Source organism: Heloderma suspectum, chromosome 2 (genome assembly GCF_057233095.1).
Source record: "Heloderma suspectum isolate Gila_16-S chromosome 2, 16-S_ref, whole genome shotgun sequence".
Lineage (NCBI taxonomy): Eukaryota > Metazoa > Chordata > Lepidosauria > Squamata > Helodermatidae > Heloderma > Heloderma suspectum.
Window position 1 is genome coordinate 287,217,453 of NC_139459.1, and position 18,873 is coordinate 287,236,325.

General features: G+C 43.6%; 1 protein-coding gene across 2 annotated transcripts in view; it reads left to right on the plus strand.

Annotated features, from left to right (window-relative positions):
* Window positions 1-18,873, plus strand: part of STAB1 (stabilin 1) — a 165,614-nt gene that overhangs the window by 51,032 nt on the left and 95,709 nt on the right. For both annotated transcript variants that reach the window (XM_084839737.1, XM_084839739.1), the window contains exons 17-22: window positions 4,706-4,786; window positions 5,325-5,486; window positions 8,567-8,629; window positions 13,388-13,489; window positions 16,570-16,656; window positions 17,396-17,507. In XM_084839737.1, coding sequence (XP_084695863.1) covers window positions 4,706-4,786; window positions 5,325-5,486; window positions 8,567-8,629; window positions 13,388-13,489; window positions 16,570-16,656; window positions 17,396-17,507 — 607 coding nt within the window. The remainder of the gene's footprint in view (window positions 1-4,705; window positions 4,787-5,324; window positions 5,487-8,566; window positions 8,630-13,387; window positions 13,490-16,569; window positions 16,657-17,395; window positions 17,508-18,873) is intronic.

Sequence of the window (18,873 nt, forward strand, 5' to 3'; positions counted from 1 at the left end):
ATAATTCTAGGTCAAATGGCAACATTTCCTTGGGATAAAGTAAGCACCTGCTCTCTGAAATGGCCTTCCATAGCAGTAACTAGACAATAAGGGGCAGTGTAGTAGTGGTAGTAGTAGTAGTAGTAGTAGTAATTCAAATAAGTGGTCCTTTCTATAGCAGCTTTTAGCAAGGCCTTGGGACTTGGATCTACTTGCAAAACATAGGCTGCTTCCTATGAAACTCCCCCAAGTTTCGAATGGGTGTTGAGCACAACATGACCGTCTGGTAACCCAGTTGTTTCCTGCAAGCCAGCCTGCCTCAAACCTGATTCTCAGCTGGTAAATGCCCAAGTTTCCCAGCTGAGAATAAATTTTGGAGGATAGGGAGCAATCTAGCTAAATGCTGCCAGGCTCCAGCACAAGTAGGACAAATATTAGAAACCACGCTGGAGATACTACTCTAAGTTCACACCGCTACTTTTTATTGGACAATGTACTTTATGATTCTTTCTTCTTATCCTCCCAGTTTGTGAGTTTAGGCTGTAGATATTCACATATCCAAAGCCACCCAGTGCAACTCACAGCAGAGCAAAGATCTGGATCTCTGTGTCCAAAAGCTGCACTAGATCCATGGCAGCACATTGCTTCTACAGATTGAGTTCAGCTGGTGCCTAGCATGCTTCCTCGAGTTATCCTGTTTTCTCCCAACAGTGATATGGATCATGCACATTTGAAATACTTCTCTCCTCAATTCAGAATGATACATTTTGTTGTAATTAGGAGAAAGTCCATAGATCAGTGGTAAACCATGTGTTTTGCACGCAAATGTTCCCAGGTTCAGTTCCTGGCATCTCCAGGTGCGACTGAGAGAGTCTGAAATCCTGGAGAGCTGCTTCTAAGGGCATCTCTACACCAGCCCCAAATCCTGCATTTAAAACGGGGCTTTCTGCTTCTGTTTTAAATGCAGGATCACAACTAACTCCCTTTACACACGCTTCCTTTCCCCCTCCCCTTCCCCCCTCCTTCTCCCTGTATCTGAGTCTTCCATTGATATCTCTCTCTTCTTGCTGCTTTAACGCTTTTCACGGAGGAAACTGAAGCGGAGTAGGACAGGGTAATTTGACAGCTCATTATCTGAAATCAATTTAAAAATGAAACAAAGGGCATTTAGTGCAGGAGATGCCCTGGAGGGTCATGGCAGGGTCGCGGCATCATGTAAAGAGCCCACAAACCTCCATGAAGGAGCAATCTGAATTGCAGGATAAAAGCTCCCTGTGAAGGAGCCCCAAGTCAGTGTAGATAGTATTGCACTAAACGGACCAACAGTCTCACTCAGTTTGTAAGTATGTATTTATTTTATTACATTTCTATACCGCCCTATAGCCAAAGCAATCTGGGTTGTTTACAAAGATTAGAAACAATGAAAAATACAGTATACAATGTTTTAAAAATCATTTACATAAAAACACAGACAGTACACAGAGACAACATGTATCTAAAAACTAAGCAATCAACCATAAAAAAAAAAATCCAGGACCTGATTAAAGCTCATCACGTTCTGCCAAATGCCTGAGATAACAGAAAGGTCTTAACCTGAAAAGATAACAATGTTGGCGCCAAGTGGGCCTTGTCGGGGACTGGGATGCCACCACTGAGAAGGCCCTCTTCCTTGTTGCTGCCTTCTGATCCACCCTCGGAGGAGGCACCCAGAGGAGCCTTAGATGCTGAATGTAGTGTGTGGATAGGCTCATGGTATAAAGCAGCTTCGTGTATTATTATCAAAACAAATCAAAACTTATCAAAACAAAAAGCTTAGTTATTTGGCTTTGTTTTCTGCATTGTCCATACTAGGGGAAAGTTAAGCCCAATTCTGATAGACTATAGCTATTTCCCCATATTGATGCTGCAACTAGTGCTTGACTTCCCCTTTCAATGAAATAAACTATTATAAAATACATTTACAGCATATGTGAGATCTCTTAGGCCTAGTCCACAGAAACAGTGCATGGGGTGATAAAACTATTTCTGGACAGGAGGTAAGGGGAATGCTGCATAGTGGAATGTTCAGCCTTTTCAAAAACTGCCATCATGCAGAAAAGTAGCTGTCAGGGAGAAAACTGTTCTTGTTTTCTATGTGCAGAGATTTTTTTCTCCCATCCGGAAACATTCAGCCATGTAACCATCTACCTGCTATATGAAATTTAAAAGTCCAAGAACAGTTTTACCACCTCCTTTGCTGTTTGTGTGAATGAGGCTTTAGTTTATTGTAGCCAAACATTAGCTATAATTTGGCTTTGCCTAGTATAGACTGCAAATGGACAGAATTTTTTTTAAAGCTGTTTGCATTTATTACTTGAGATTGATCTTGAAAAGTTAGAGCTGTCTTTCAGCCATATGCATATCCTGCAGGTGTCTCATAAAAAAATGAAGTACTGATGTCATTAAAAAAACAAAACAAAAACTGACATAAAGAAGAAATTCTTGTATAGCGATGTTTGGAATGCTTCAAATACGCACACACGTGCTGTCTCCTCCAGCCCTTTCTATTCCATAGGCATCCAGGTGCTGTTATACATCGTATATTTATATGCAATTTGTCAGTGAGTGGTTTGGTAATTGAACAGAGTTTTTTTTCTAGGTGGTTGATCAAGGCCTTGATATGACGCCTAGACGCTTGCTGAAATAGAGGTTTGGGGAAGAAAATGCCCACTCGGGGGCACAACTCCAGACGTGTATGCTTTGCCACCCCTAAGCATTCAGACTTGTTGGCATTTAGTTTTAGGAGAGGCAATGGATTCTGGAAAAGACAGGGAATGCTGGGGGAGAAACCAGCTAATGTAATTTAGGACTATAAATTGCCAGAACTTCTGTGTCAGGAAGAGGGAGAGACAAGATTAACAGAACAGTTACAAACTGCCACTAAGGGAGGACCTCCATCCAGTTTGGGTTGGGAAGAGCTGGAACATTCACTTTGAGTAAATAGGACCCTGGGAAGGTACACCAGCCTGTTGCTTGAAATATAAAGCTGGATGTTTACTCGTAAGTAACGATATACCAGCTTGCCAGTTGAAATGCTGGACTAGGGTGCTTACATAATTTCTAGTAATCACTATGTCTAAAACTAAACTGTATTAAATGTCAGCCTTCTAGCTAATTTAAAAGCATCTCAACTATTTTGGGGGGTATACTTTGTGCCCCCTATTTCAAAGCAGAGGTATACAAACACCCTATTTTCAGAATATCCTAGTAATCAGGATATTTGGGGACTGTGGATTGTATCCAATGGTGTCATTCCACTAGTGCAAATGATGTCGCACAAGCACAGGGGTGCAGAACCCCCATCCTGTGGGGGGACCCCAGTCTGGCCTGTGCTGCCTCTTGGGGTTCCTCCAGGGGATGGGGCTTAGGCTCCAAGCCCCTCACCAAGGAAGCCCCTCAGAGGGCATCCCCACTGCTATCACCAGTCTTGGATCGGAGGTAGCAGGGGGCTGCTGTGTGAGCTGGAGAGAGCGACTGCTCTTCCCTACATGGGCGAGTTCCAATGCTCCTCATCTTTGCTGCTATCTCTGTTAGGCCTAAATGCATATCGATTTTCAGTTTTCTGGGTGGTGTGGAAGGACTTCAGCTATTTTCACCCCTGCCCCCACCCGCCCCATGCATGCTGCCTTTTTGATGGACAGTTCTACAAATGCTCAGTTTTCAGATGCTTCTGTTAGCAGCCTTGAACTGTGTGTGTACCAAATTTCAGAACTGGGATGGTGCAACATCAAGGCCTCTACAATCTGAGGCCAACAGATCTATCCAAGGGAATAGATATGATCAACAATGAATAATAATTCTCAACTGGGCAGAATCTAGATAATAGGTGAAAGCTACTGGGAAAACAATATCCACAGGCAGTTGAAGGTCTAGAAGGCATTCCTGTTAGCTGCTTGTACCAATCCTGCTTCCATCCTGACTCCTGAGAGACATGGGCTTTCTTCACACTGAGCTTTTATCCTATGATTGAGATTGCTCCTTCACAGAAATTTGCAGGCTCTTTACATGACACCGTGATCATCCAAGGCATCTCCTGCACTAAATGCCCTTTGTTCCATTTTTAAAGAGATCACAGATAATGAGCTATCAAATTACCCCATTGTGTTCCGCTCCGGTTTCCTCCATGAAAAGACGAAAAGCAGAAAGAAGAGGAAGGAGATCAATGAAAGATAATGGAAGACTCAGATATGGGGAGAAGGAGGGAGAAGGGGGAGGGGGGAAAGGAAGAGGGTGAAAAAGGGATCGTGATCCTGCATTTAAAATGGAAGCAGAAAGCCCCTTTTTAAATGCAGGATTTTAGGCTGGTGTAGAGATGCCCATGCTTTTCGATGGGTGGCTCCTAGCCTGATCAATCAAAACACATTGTGCAGCTATTCCATCTTTCTCTCCTTGATGGATTTTGTTTGGTAAGAAAAATGAGAGAAGCAGCAGCAGCAGGGAAACATCAGAGGGTCACAAATGGAAGAGGGCAACATCTGGACACCACCACCCCCAATCCAATTCCATCAATGTGGCAGGGCAATTGCACAATAAAAGCCTTGTCTGGAAAGAGTCCTAGTGAGAAAGTAGCCATGTCATTCCAGCCAAGCATTAGGGTTATCAAATGAAAGCAGCTAATGAACAAAAAGTGTTGGTTCAGGATTCAAGCTCTGGACTATGTAAATATAGTGTCCACCATATTTTCCAGGTGAAAGTGGAAAGACTGATGATGATGCCACGTATTCTAACCATGGCAAATCAGATAGTGACAATCCATATCAATGAGGATGTAAGTGCTCTCTCCTGTAGCTTAGCGAATTGAAATGAATGTAATGTTAACCCATTTGGTGGGGAAAGCTAAATAAATGTTTGTGATGTTTGACTTGGCCTCAACTTAATTCCTGCCTCCTGAAGACATTGTTATTTTGAGAGGCCTTCCTTGAGTGACCAGCTGTGGTTTATTAAGTTCAGAATCTGTTTCCTTTTAAAGGTTTTAATTGTTTAAATATGGTGTTTTATTCTTTTAACTTTGTTGTTCCCCACTCTGAAATCTTTTGCTTTGGAGCAGTATATAAATATTGTAAATAAATAAAATAAACAAATAAACTTAATTCCAGAGAGACAGTATAGATTTATGTAAGCGTATGGATCTCCATACATAGCTCCCTCTAGTAGTGAGTGGATGTTTGGGGGCTTTTCTACTGAAGAAGTAATTAGGCCAAGGTCAATTTACCGACGGGTCTGCCTTGCACAGTTCTGTTTCAACATTGACTTCCTGCCATAGAGTGAGCACAACCCTGAAGCAGAAATTGTTTCTTTTACCACAGGGAAGAATTCTGTTGGGGAGTGACCCTGCTGTTGCCTTAAGCAAAACGAATATTTTGGCATCAAATGGTATTATTCATATGTTGGATGGCATCTTCATTCCTCCATCAATAATACCCATTCTGCCACACAGGTGCAATGAACGGCATTATAAAGTTGTAGAGGTGAGTCATGTCTGTCTAGTCTTTCTCCTTCTCACCGAAACTCTCCCCACGACCTGAGTTCGATCCCAGCGGAGGTTGGGTCTCAGGTAGGCAGCTCAGGTCGACTCAGCCTTTCATCCTTCTGAGGTCGGTAAAATGAGTACCCAGCTTGCTGGGGGAAAGGTAGTCACGACTGGGGAAGGCAATGGCAAACCACCCCGCTACAGTCTGCCATGAAAACGCCAGCGCAAGCGGCATCCCTCTAGGGGTCAGTAATGACCCGGTGCTTGCACAGGAGGAACCTTTCCTTTCCTTATGCTCTATGAAAGTCCAGGACTGATGTGAGAAGGCACAATCTTTTCCCAATAAAAGCTCTGTTTTGCTCCCATGAATCCCCTGGGGCTAGGTGGTAATCCCAACCACCATTTCCTTGGTGCAGCTTTCCTGCAACTCAGCTGTTTTCCCAAGTGAGTTCCCTTTTTTGACCTGAGCCCAAGAGTCAGATTTTTGGTTTTGTGTGTGGTTTTATTCTTCCATGTTATACCCGTGATATTTATGACTCAGCAGTTTGGCTCTTTGGAAGCCATCCTCATGCAGCTCCTATGAGAGTTGGCTCTTCCTGTTGACACAGCCGCCGCCAATTGGTTTGATGATATTTCACCATCTCACTTGGAACATCTGCTTCCTGTTGCTTAGATGGAGAAGCAGACAGGGCTTCTAGGCATGGACATGACACGGTCACTCTGCGATAGTTGTGGCAGCTGCACAAGCAGAAACTCCAATACATGCTTAAAATTGCATTTTATTTATTGATTTGAAAATTAAGTCCACTGGAAAAGTTCTCTTCTGGCTTTGTAAATGATGTCCACAGGGAGAGTTAGCTTTCAAAGACATTTGCTACTATTCAGGCAGCATAGAATGTTTATGAAATAGCACAAAATGTATGCTTAGTAGGAACGGAGCTGCTTCAATTGTTGTTATTATTACTGCTGTGCTGTCAAGATGCGTGGTGCTTCACAGGGTACAAGAGTACAGGTTGTACGAGAGAGACAACAGAAGAAGGGGAGGGAAGGAAAGGCGGGAGTAAATGGGAAGAATATGCATTATTGTTTAAGAACTCTTGAGAAGTCTTCCAGTGCTTCCAGCTGGAGGGCTTCTAGCACTAGCAACCACAAGGTATTGTGCAGCTGTTCTGTCCTTTCTTCCTTAACAGATTTTCCATGGTTTTAAAAAAAAGAGATGGAAGAAGCGGTAGGAAAACACGGGATGGTTTTGAGTAGAAGATGATAGTGTTGTAATTGTGGGAAAAGTAGGAGGAATTTGGAAGGTCGTGAGCAGAGTTGTGTCACTTTATAACACAAATTTGTGCCATGTGTAGTTTCAGCAATTTATTGCATGCTCATGACTGGCCACTCATGGAAGTTTGCGGGTCCATTACACAACGTTGTTGACATCCAGGGCCCCTCCCGTGCTTTTGCAGGTTTATCCTACTGTAAAAAAACACTGGACTTCATGAGGTCTTTCAAAAACATTTGCAGAATTGGTAGCATGTAATGCTGCCGTAGCACTATATTGCAGCCACTAGATGACGCTGTCTAAAGGAAAACATAGGGAAAGTGCTGAAATGGAAGGTTTTGATTCAAACCATGCAGTCTTCTGTGTCTGTCCATGGAGCTGATTGTAATCCCTCAAAGAATCCAGGAGCAGAAAGCCCCAGTAAGGCAGAGGGATTTTCCATTAATGTGGAGAAGCCTATATACTTGCATTGCATTAGAAGTGGGAGGGAGTGGAACCCTGCTGTGCCAGCTTTTTAACAGAAAAAATGTTTAATGAATGTGCACTGGTGAAGGTTCACATTACTTTAACCAGAGGGAAAAAATTTTTTACATAGCAACTGCATAAAGCCCACCTTTATGTTCCCCTCTCCCCCTCCACTAAAAAATTCTTCAATCCCCTCTGCAAACCAACACAAAAGCCTATGAGCCCTCTGCCACGCATCCCAGATTGTTACGTTCACTAGTGCAGTTTGCCTTTCTTAGAGGCCCTTCTGACCTGGAAGTAAACACCATTGAAGTCAATGTGGCCTATTTCTGAGTAGACATGTGTATCATCGCATTGTCAGTGAGTAGTTTTTTGAGGCAAGGAAATGCCTCAAGGTAGAGGCAGGAAGAAAGACGGCTTAACCGATTGTGTAGGCTGAAGCCACTCCCACCAGAATAAGTTATAGTACTGCTAGGTTAGCACACACCAGAATCTATAGTGGATGGAATCCACAAGACGGGGTGGGGCGGGGCAGGGACGGGGACAGGATAAAAGCAGAAAGCTGGGACATAAGGAGAAAAATAGTGTGAGGAGGAGACTGTTTTGGGGGAGGGTGCCATGTCCTGCGCCAGGGGTTACAATGACAGTAATGTGGGAGCCAGACATTACAATGATAGGGAGGAAACCCTCGTCTAGATTGGCACCCTGGCTGCCAGGGTTCTGAATAATTAGAGTAGATTAAACCTTTAAGGCTAAAACTGACAACACATTCAGTACATTTAGCAGCAAACAATGTATCTGGAAGCCCCAGCTGCATCTTCTCTGTTGCAAGGCAGTGGGGTGATTTGCAGGGTAGATGTGACAGGCATTGCTGGTTTCCCTCCAGTTAGGGTTCCCAAATGCAAGTTTACTGTACCAGTGAAGAAAAGTCCTGTGGTGGTTAGGAACATACAAATCTTGTTACATTCGTTCCATCTGCATTTGCAGACCATCAGGCGTCTTTTGTTTTGTTGTCCGTTCATTGACAGAACTGGATTTTTTAAAACTAGAATTTAATTCTACTTGGGTTAATTCACAAGTGTGCATTGGTGTGAAAAAATGGCCCGCATGATGTCCACTTAACTATTATGGGCACTGTGGAAGGAAAATTATATGAACTTGTTACCATTATTTAAATAAATATCTGTTCTGTTTAAATGGGCATGATGTAAGCAGTCTGCACAGTGTCTTTCCTCAAGCCAGTAGCTGTGATAGCAACTATGAATTGGGTGTATGTTTGACAACACAGTAAATTTTTTAATCATGAAATAAGTCTTCTTATTCTTATTTTTTTATTATAGGGATCTTGTGTTGACTGTGATGCCCTTAATACCAGTGTTTGCCCACCTCAGAGCACAGTTACGGTAAGTAATTCGTATTAATATTTATGGCGATGCTGGTGGTAGGAGATGCACAATGAGGTCAACATTTCTTTGCAAAGATTCTGCATTTGATAATGGATGAACCCTGATTTAACAACAGATCAACAGATTCTAATAATAAACAGAATTTGTCAGAAGGTTTGTGGTCCAACTCACAGCAGAATGGCATCAAATGGACAGGGGGTTCACCTGGAGAGTGGGTCCAGAAGGCTTCTCTGATGTCTTGGGCCATGCTGTGTACATATATCTGCTTCTGGTGCAATGGGGTATGAGATCATCACACCATTCTAGTGCAGCCAGGAGGCATCTGTGCATGTGTGTCGGTCATGGCCTACAGGCGTGGCCTTCCAAAGGTGTCAGATTCTGCTAGGTTCAGCCACTGAAATCAGGCCTTGGAAATCCAAAAGTGATTCTAGGTGGGACGTAGAAGTTCAGCACATGTTGTTGTTGTTCAGTCTTTCAGTCGTGTCCGACTCTTCGTGACCCAAAGGACCATAGCATGCCAGGCCTTCCTGTCCTGCGCTCTCTCCCGGAGCGTGCTCAAGTTCATATACATTGCATCGGTGATGCTATCTAGCCATCTCATCCCCTGCCGTCCCCTTCTCCTTTTGCCTTCAGTCTTTCCCAGCATCAGGGTCTTTTCCAGAGAGTTTTCTCTTCGTATTAGGTGGCCAAAATATTTGAGCTTCAGCTTCAGTATCTGTCCTTCCAATGAGCACTCAGGGTTGATTTCCTTTAGGATTGACTGATGTGACCTCCTTGCAGTCCAGGGGACTCGTAAGAGTCTTCTCCAGCACCACAGTTCGAAAGCATCAATTCTTCGGCGCTCAGCCTTCCTTATAGTCCAGCTCTCACAGCCATACATTACTACTGGGAAAACCATAGCTTTGATAAGACGGACCTTTGTCGGCAAGGTGATGTCTCTGCTTCTTACTATGCTGTCTAGGTTTGCTATAGCTTTCCTCCCAAGGAGCAAGCGTCTTTTAATTTCATGGCTACAGTCACCGTCTGAGGTGATCTTGGAGCCCAAGAAAGTAAAATCTGTCACTGCTTCCATTTCTTCCCCTTCTATATGCCAGGAAGTGATGGGGCCAGATGCCATGATCTTAGTTTTTTTAATGTTGAGTTTCAAACCAGCTTTGGCACTCTCCTCTTTCACCCTCAACAAGAGGCTCTTTAGATCCTCTTCACTTTCTGCCATTAGGGTGGTATCGTCTGCGTATCTGAGGTTGTTGATAATTCTCCCAGCAATCTTAATTCCGACCTGTGATTCATCCAACCCGGCATTTCTCATGATGTACTCTGCATATAAGTTAAATCATCAGGGTGACAATATGCAGCCTTGTCGTACACCTTTCCCAATTTTGAACCACTCAGTTGTTCCATGTCTGGTTCTTACTGTTGCTTCTTGACCCTCGTACAGGTTTCTCAAGAGACAGGTAAGGTGGTCTGGTACTCCCATCACTTTAAGAATTTGCCACAGTTTGTTGTGATCCACACAATCAAAGGCTTTAGCGTAGTCAATGAAGCAGAAATAGACATTTTTCTGGAATTCTCTTGCTTTCTCCATGATGTAGCAAATGTTGGCGATTTGATCTCTAGTTCCTCTGCGTCTTCGAAACCCAGCTTGTACTTCCGGTAGTTCTCGGTTCGCATACTGCTGAAGCCTAGCTTGTAGGATTTTGAGCATCACCTTGCTGGCATGTGAAATGAGCGCAATTGTGCGGTAGTTTGAACACTCTTTGGCATTGCCCTTCTTTGGAATTGGAATGTAAACTGACCTTTTCCAGTCTTGCGGCCACTGTTGAGAGTTCCAAATTTGTTGACATATTGAATGCAGCACTTTAACAGCATCATCTTTTAGGATTTTAAATAGCTCAGCTGCAATACTGTCATCTCCGCTAGCTTTGTTGTTACTAATGCTTCCTAAGGCCCACTTGACTTCACTCTCGAGGATGTCCGGCTCAAGTTCAGTGACCGCACTATCATGGCTATCAGGGACATTCAGCTCTTTCCTGTATAGTTCTTCTGTGTATTCTTGCCACCTCTTCTTAATCTCATCTGCTTCTGTTAGGTCCCTGCCTTCTTTGTCCTTTATCATGCCCGTTTCTTTGCACAAAACTTTCCCTTGAGATCTCCGATTTTCTTGAAGAGATCTCTAGTCTTTCCCATTCTGTTGTTTTCCTCGATTTCTTTGCATTGTTCATTTAAGAAGGCCTTCTTGTTGTCTCTCCTGGCTATTCTCTGGAACTCTGCATTCAGTTGGATATATCTTCCCCTTTCTCCCTTGCTTTTCGCTTCCCTTCTTTCCTCAGCTACTTGTGAGGCCTCATCAGACAGCCACTTTGCTTTCTTGCATTTCTTTTTCTTTGGGATGGATTTCGTTGCTGCCTCCTGAACAATGTTACGGACCTCCGTCCATAGTTCCTCAAGCACTCTGTCTATCAGGTCTAATCCCTTGAATCTATTCCTCACCTCCACTGTATATTCATAAGGGATATGATTTAGGTCATACCTGAATGGTCTAGTGGTTTTCCCTACGTTCTTCAATTTCAGCCGAAATTTTGCAAGAAGCAGCTCATGATCTGAGCCACTGTCAGCTCCAGGTCTTGTTTTGACTGACTGTATAGAGCTTCTCCATCTTTGGCTGCAAAGGACATAATCAATCTGATTTCGATATTGACCATCTGGTGATGTCCATGTGTAGAGTCGCCTCTTGTGCTGTTGGAAAAGAGTGTTTGCTATGATCAGTGTGTTCTCTTGGCAAAACTCTATTAGCTTTTGTCCTGCTTCATTTTGTATACCAAATCCATGCCTGCCTGTTATCCCGGTGATTTCTTGACTTCCTACTTTAGCATTCCAATCTCCTATGATGAAGAGGACATCTTTTTTTGGTGTTAGTTCTAGAAGGTGTTGTAGGTCTTCACAGAATTGATCCACCTCAGCTTCTTCAGCATCAGTGGTTGGGGCATAGACTTGAATTACTGTGATGTTGAATGGTTTGCCTTGGATTTGTACTGAGATCATTCTATCGTTTTTGAGATTGTACCCCAGTACTGCTTTTCCCACCCTTTTGTTGACTATGAGTGCTACTCCATTTCTTCTAAGGGATTCTTGCCCACAATAGTAGATATGATGGTCACCTGAATTAAATTCGCCCATGCCTGTCCATTTTAGTTCGCTGATTCCCAAGATGTCGATGTTCAGTCTTGCCATCTCATGTTTGACCACCTCCAGCTTACCTTGATTCATTGATCTGACATTCCAGGTTCCTAAACAATATTGTTCTTTACAGCATCGGATTTTCTTTTCACCACCAGACACATCCACAGCTGAGTGTCCTTTCAGCTTTGGCCCAGCCGCTTCATTCTTTCTGGCGCTACTTGGAAATACCCTCTGCTCTTCCCCAGTAGTATATTGGACACCTTCCGACCTGAGGGGCTCATCTTCCGGCGTCATCTCTTTTAGCCTTGTGATACGTTCCATGGGGTTTTCTTGGCAAGAATACTGGAGTGGGTTGCCATTTCCTTCTCCAGTGGACCACATTTTGTCAGAACTCTCTGCCATGACCTGTCCATCTTGGGTGGCCCTGCACGGCATAGCTAATGGCTTCACTGAGTTACGCAAGCCCCTTCGCCACAACAAGGCAGTGATCCATAAAGGGGAGTTCAGCACATACCCAGCAATAAATACATAGAAGAAGAAAATAAAAATCCATATCCGCCAAGCTTATTACAGGGCAGAACCAGGAACTCTTGCATGTCTTTTTTGTTGACATCTTTGTGTCAAGATTCTGGCATACTGGAATACAAACTATATCTTACCAGGCTCAGCAGAGTCCATTTTGGCTGTAGTAGACTGGAGTGAGTCAAAATTATTTGAAGTCTATTTGAAAAGGTTTCAATTTGGTTGCCATTGAAATTGATTTTGCTTGCCAGCATTTATCAGATTTCAGAACTCTCTCTGAGGAATTGACAGCTGTTCCATCGGTTTCTCTGTTAATTTGTGGAATTGCAGATCGATTATAGCAATTGACACAGTGGATTCTAAGAATTCTGTCTCTCTCTCTTTGCTTCATAACTGTTGCTATTCAACCCCTCCAGTGTATGGATGAGATGAGAAGGTTGAAGTGGAATGGCAAATAGTGTGATGGTTGTTCCTGGCTTGTGGCAAAGAACCAGCACTAGCTGATTTTTAGTTAGAGTGCTCTTTATTAGAGAAAGGTTGTTAGGAACACACACGCACGCACACACACACACACACACTAAAGTTGGGTACTAAAACATCAGTAACAAAAAATGTTTTCAAGTTTTGGCTGTTTTGTAGCCCTCTCATTGCAATAGGGATGAAAGCTTGATTATCATGGAGCGAGTTCCCCAAAGCTCACTAAAAGCTGATCACAGGATTTTTACTTCCTCCCTTTCTCTATCTGGAATGGGAAGCTACCTTGTGATGTGCTGGCTCCTAACCAAACAAACTTGTTTGTGACACAGTTTCTGCTGCATCTTCATTGTTCTTCCTTTTCACGAGGTGAACCAGAGGGCTGTCTTGAAGGGCACAATCTGTATTGACTGTTGTGAGAGGAAGCTCTTTTGTGGCTTTTCCTGACAGATGTGCTGACAGCCTCGTTCACCTTGGCTCCTCGGTGAACCTCCACTGTCTGGGAAGACCTTCTGGATGCATATGGGACATAGGTAAAAAGTGCTCTTTTTCTGCTCATCATCCATTTTATTTCCAAAGGAGCATGAGTTCTTCCCAGGGGACTGTGTTTACATCCACGACCCGTTAGGCTTGAACATTATGAAGAAGGGTTGCCACAGGAGCTGCAACCAAACTGTTGTGGTAAGTGCAAGGTACAGAGCAGTGGCTCCAAATACTTATTATGAAATTTTATTTTTTGCATCATATATACATCTGACAGAACCAGACCTCACACTGTCTGCCAGTAGCTCTTTATGATACATACCTTTGGACTAGCAGGCTAGCAATCCACTACTCACTGGTGAGTGTCTACTGTATTTGTGTAAAATCTGCAAATCTTGCTTAGACGTTACATTTGCTATTAGGATCAGCACCACCACCACCATGCCCACACGGTGAATTCCCCACCCACCCATTCTCAGCCATATCATCTCTTAGAACTCACTCCATGAGTTGGGACTTTTAAGCAGTGAGTTTTCCTGAACCAGTTGGCAACCACCATAGATGTGGATATAACTGAGGGGCTGGAAAATTGGCTATGGTGACACAGATCCCTGTGGCAGAAACAGTGGGTTTCTTCACACGGAGCTTTTATCCTGCTATTGAGATTGGTTATGCACAGAAGTTTGCGGGCCCTTTAGATGATGGCATCAACCTCCAGGGCACCTCCCTCACTAAATGACCTTTATTCCATTTTTTAAAAGATCAGAGATAATGAGCTATCAAATTACCACGCTTGAGTTCTGCTTCAGTTCCCTTGTGAAAAAGGAAATGCTGCAGTAAGCTAGACCACAGCGACATCTAGTGTCTGTATAATGAAACATATGGAAGTCTCAGATAAGGCGGGAAAGGAGGGGGAAAAGGGGGGAGGAAGCGCGTGTAAAGGGAGTCTGTCATGAGCCTGCATTTAAAACAGAAGCAGAAAGCCCCATTTTAAATGCGGGATTTTAGGCTGGTGTAGAGATGCTCAATGTCTGTGTGATGATTCTGTTCCCCTTTCCTTGATCTAAGCCATCTGGTTTCCGTTTAGAATAGTCAAGGAGATGGGAGAAAGTCATGCCAATGTACCTGGGCATGAAAGGCACTCTCATGAGTTCGATATGTTCAAGTTCATACTTAAATAGTAAATGATGAGCCTGTGTAGATCAGTGCAGTCAGGGCTGGCTCTACGATTAGGCAAAGTAAGACAACGGCCTCAAGTGGCAGATGTTACTTGGGAGGCAGTGAGAGCTCCTCTTGAGCCCACTATCCATTTCCCTCTCTTGGAAGACAGAGCTGTGTGTGTCACTCAGCTTGTCCTGCGCACACATGCACACAAACACCCCCCCAAACTAGCCTTCTGCTCTAAGGTGGAGGTTTCTATTCCATGGCTAATGCTGAAATAAAATTCAGCTGCCAGTCTGTTCAGCTTCTGTATGTGGAATGGAGGGCGAGCGCCATCTTGTTCTCTGCCTTAGGCAGCAAAATGTCTTAGGCCTGAGTAAAGGAAATATTATGGTTTGTCTATTAGACATTTTCAAGCGAGTCCTGCAACAAAATATTCCAGTGTGGAGTGCTACTGTTTAGGGTTACAAGCAGCCAGCCAACCATCTTCTAGGATATTCCATTCCTCATCCCCATTTTTCTGTTCTTCTCCACAATAGTCAGTCAGCAGTCTGCGCCCACTGAGCATGCTCAGTACTCATTTGGCTGATTTTTGTCCCCCCCCCCCACAAACCTTAAAATTTCCCCCCTATTTTTTATATATATACTTCTGCAAATCTGTTGATACCTTCCTCTTGTGTGTGGCTGCTGCCATTTTGGCTACATGAGGATCCACACCTAGATAGCGTGTTCACTATTAGTATACAAGGTGCTCTTGTGTGACACATTTCTAGAAAAAACCTTGGCGAGTGATTTGACAACAAAGAAGTAACAAAAGGGAGGACTTGTCACATTCCAGGCAGGCCTCTCTTTCCTGGAATATTGGCAAAGAGGCTGGGGAAGCTGTTGCCATACCTGTCAGCCCACAAATTCAAGGATTACCAGGGGCTGATTTGTGGGCACTGGGCACAATGTTTTCTTGCTTGCTCTGCCCTCAGGGGCAAACTGTATCAACTCAGTGGTGTAACCCAGACAAAGAACCCACTTCACCATTTACACAGCTGCTTGACAAGGAACACAGGTCTCTTTACCAAGACAATAAGCAAAGATAAACCAAGCATCCCCTCTCTCTCTCTCTCTCTCTCTCTCTCCCCCCCTCCCCTCTCTGAGAATCAGCTCTCTTAGGACAGGGGTGCAGAGTCTCAGCCTTGGGGTCCCAATCTGGGGTTTGCCAAGTGGGCATGCACCCTTCCCCTGGCACCACCCACTTTCCATTGGCCACTGATCATTCAGTGGTTTATTTTTATTTTATTATTTTATTTTATCTAAAACATATCCCACCCTATAGCATTAGGATCTCAGGGCGGCATACAGATAAAATGGATGTAGACAGTATAAAACAATAAATAATGTAAACCGCTAAAAACATATTAAACCATTAAGCAAGCTAATACCAATTTAAAACCTAAAACAATAAAACAGTTAAAACAGTGTGCTACTTTAGGGAATGCATTTAGCCCTCGAAGGCTTTGATTAAAAGCCATGTTTTAACTTGGTGCCGGAATGAAACCATTGTCTGTGCCAATGTTTCCCAGCTTTTGTCATTTCTTTCCCTATTCTAAAAGGTTGAAATGCCTCTCATGAAGCCCAGTTACAGGCAGGAAGAGCTTTAAGCTAAAATATGCTGGTACATTTGGTTTCACCACTTTTGCCTTCTTCCCTGCCCACCACTGGAATGTGGCCCCTGAGAGCTTCTCCAAAATGGAAACTGGCCTGTGGGCTGAAAGAGGTTCAACACCCCTGTCTTAGGGTGTGTGTATACACACAGTCAGTCTCTCTCTCTCTCTCTCCCCCCCCCCCAGTTTTCCTTGAGAAGGGATGAATAGCATGTGTGACATTCACTGGAGAGCCCAAGATCATACCTTCCTTTTCACAATTACTGTTGCCTGTTGAAGAAAGGAATTCCAAACCTAAAAATGGACCCAGCAAAGCAGACTTTTTAGTTCTATGGTATTAAAATGAAACAATGACTTTTTTTCATTGACTTCATGGTGCAATTAGGTGGACAGTGGGGGCAGTTTGTTTAAACACAAGGGATGATGCTATAGGTTCAAGTGATGTAATTCATCTCTTTTTAGACTCCTGGATGCTGCAAAGGGTTCTTTGGTTCCACCTGCACCCCATGTCCTGGTGGATTTAGCAATCCATGCTATGGCAGAGGAAATGTAAGTGTCAAAGAGCCTTCTGTGAAACTGGGGAAGCGTGAGAGCTTTGTTTTTTAAATTGACAGTAGACACCATACTAATGACTCCAGCTAATTTTTTCAAAGGAATGTATGTCTGAGCCATGCCTGGTGAATTTTGATCCAAGTGTTAAGCAGCAACATCAGGGAGTGCAGATGGAAATGTATTATGTTGAACTTCAGAAAGATAAGCAAAAAGGCCATACTTGATTTGAAACAAACAGTTTTTGTTATTGTAGTAATGGGCAAAAGTTGAATATTCAGGGCTGCATGATGGACCTATCAAAAGAAGTAATGCATGAACTACCTCCAAAAGTACACCACCATAGGAGTGACCCACTAGTATAGAAAAATGCTCTCTCAGTATAGTGTCGCTTAAAGGGCTTTTTTCTAGTATAAAGTAACATTTTTCATTGACTTCATGGTGCAATGTAGGTGCACAGTAGCCACGCCGTGTGATTAATGGCTTTAGAACGCATTGATTTTGAGTTGAATGTTGAATTGTAGATAAATTCAGAAAAGATCCACATGGAACTGCAAAAATCACCTTGTGTCAGGAAAAATGAAATGAACTCTGTAGTTCCCACAAGGAGCACTTTTTCCAGCCAGGATCACTGGGCTGGCAAGGGGCCCTGTGAGGTTTCTTCTGTGAAATCCTTTTGAGTTTTGTCTTGCAACATGATGTCCCATTTATTGTGCTGAAATTTGTCTTTCCCCTTCAGTGCTCTGATGGGATCCAAGGGAATGGCCAGTGCCGCTGCTTTCAGGGTTTCAAAGGAGTTGCCTGCCACATCTGTTCAAACCCAAACAAGCACGGGCAGAACTGTGATGAAGGTCTGTGACTCTGAGTGCTGCTGGGAGCAACCCTGATGGGTGACCAACTTCCATCTCATCACAGTTATTTAAGAAAGCATGTTGTGGACATATGGAGAGTAAACTTCCAAAATCTGTATTAGTGTAGTGACCTTTATTAGGCCAAGCAAAAGATCCGCAGAATCTAACTTGAATGTCTGCAGATCTCTCCCCTTCCACCCACCCACCTCCACACACTTCATCTTGGGAACATGCTGACATTTGGACTTCACCACCAAGGCTGGATCTACACTATTGCTTTTTATCGTTATTGAAGTGCAGTGATAACTGTTGGGGCACGTGATGCTGTCTGTATGCTGCTTTTCTAGTGGTATTTCCTGCTTTTTATTCTGTGTTATCCCAAACCTAACTTGCAACAAATGCTGTTCTTTTGCAGCATAGATTGCACAGTGCGTACAGTACTGTGTCATGGGTTTGCGTGCTTGTTGCCTGTCTTGAGCGTGTCCTAACATTCAGTGCATTTCCGATAGCCAATAACTGTGAAGTGGGTGTGTATTGTTGTTTTTGGTGGGTTCAACTTTACTCATTAGGGTGGTTCTCTGTGTAGTCGCCGCCATTTCATGAAGTGTTGGAAGTGCTTTCCTAGCTGCTTGTTTTTGTTTTAGATAGTATTTTACCTGCGCATCTTCGCAGGAGCGCACGCGACTAACTGCAATGTTTCCTGGCAAGGAATTGATCATTTTCCAGTATGGTAATCTATTATCAAAGTCTTCTTCACAGTATTTATCTCTCCACAGGTAATAATCACCCCCCTCACACACACACACACACACACACCCGCGTGCACGCGCATGCATACACACAAAGTTCTCCCACCAATGCTTGCTTGTCCGTCAGACCCAGTATTGGTGGAAGACCTTGGGCATTTTCACGTACCCTGTACACTTTGCCATAGTATTAATGTTACTTTGGATTCTAGTCGCAAAGCATTTTAGCACCACCACGCGAGATCACCTCCACTCTGCTTGCTGAATCTCAGGATGATGCAATGCCCAATGAGCTGCTGTCAACACATTGACTGTGACAACAATGACTTGGACATACTGCATAATAGTGGTGGACATGACTTCTGAATCCACTTTTAAACTAACAACAGGTAATGTAACAATGTATCAAAACAAGCCACGAACAAGTATCCCAAACAAACCACCCTAATGAATTGCACATGCACAGCTGTGCAGATACAATGAAAAGGAAGAACAAAAAAGGGGGTGAGGCAACATGGGGTTTTGCGACAAAGACATGATTGAAGGAACATGTCCGCTAGAAGACCGCCCTATTGCGGTAATAATAGCCCCATTGTCTTGGTATGAGAACTCACTTAACC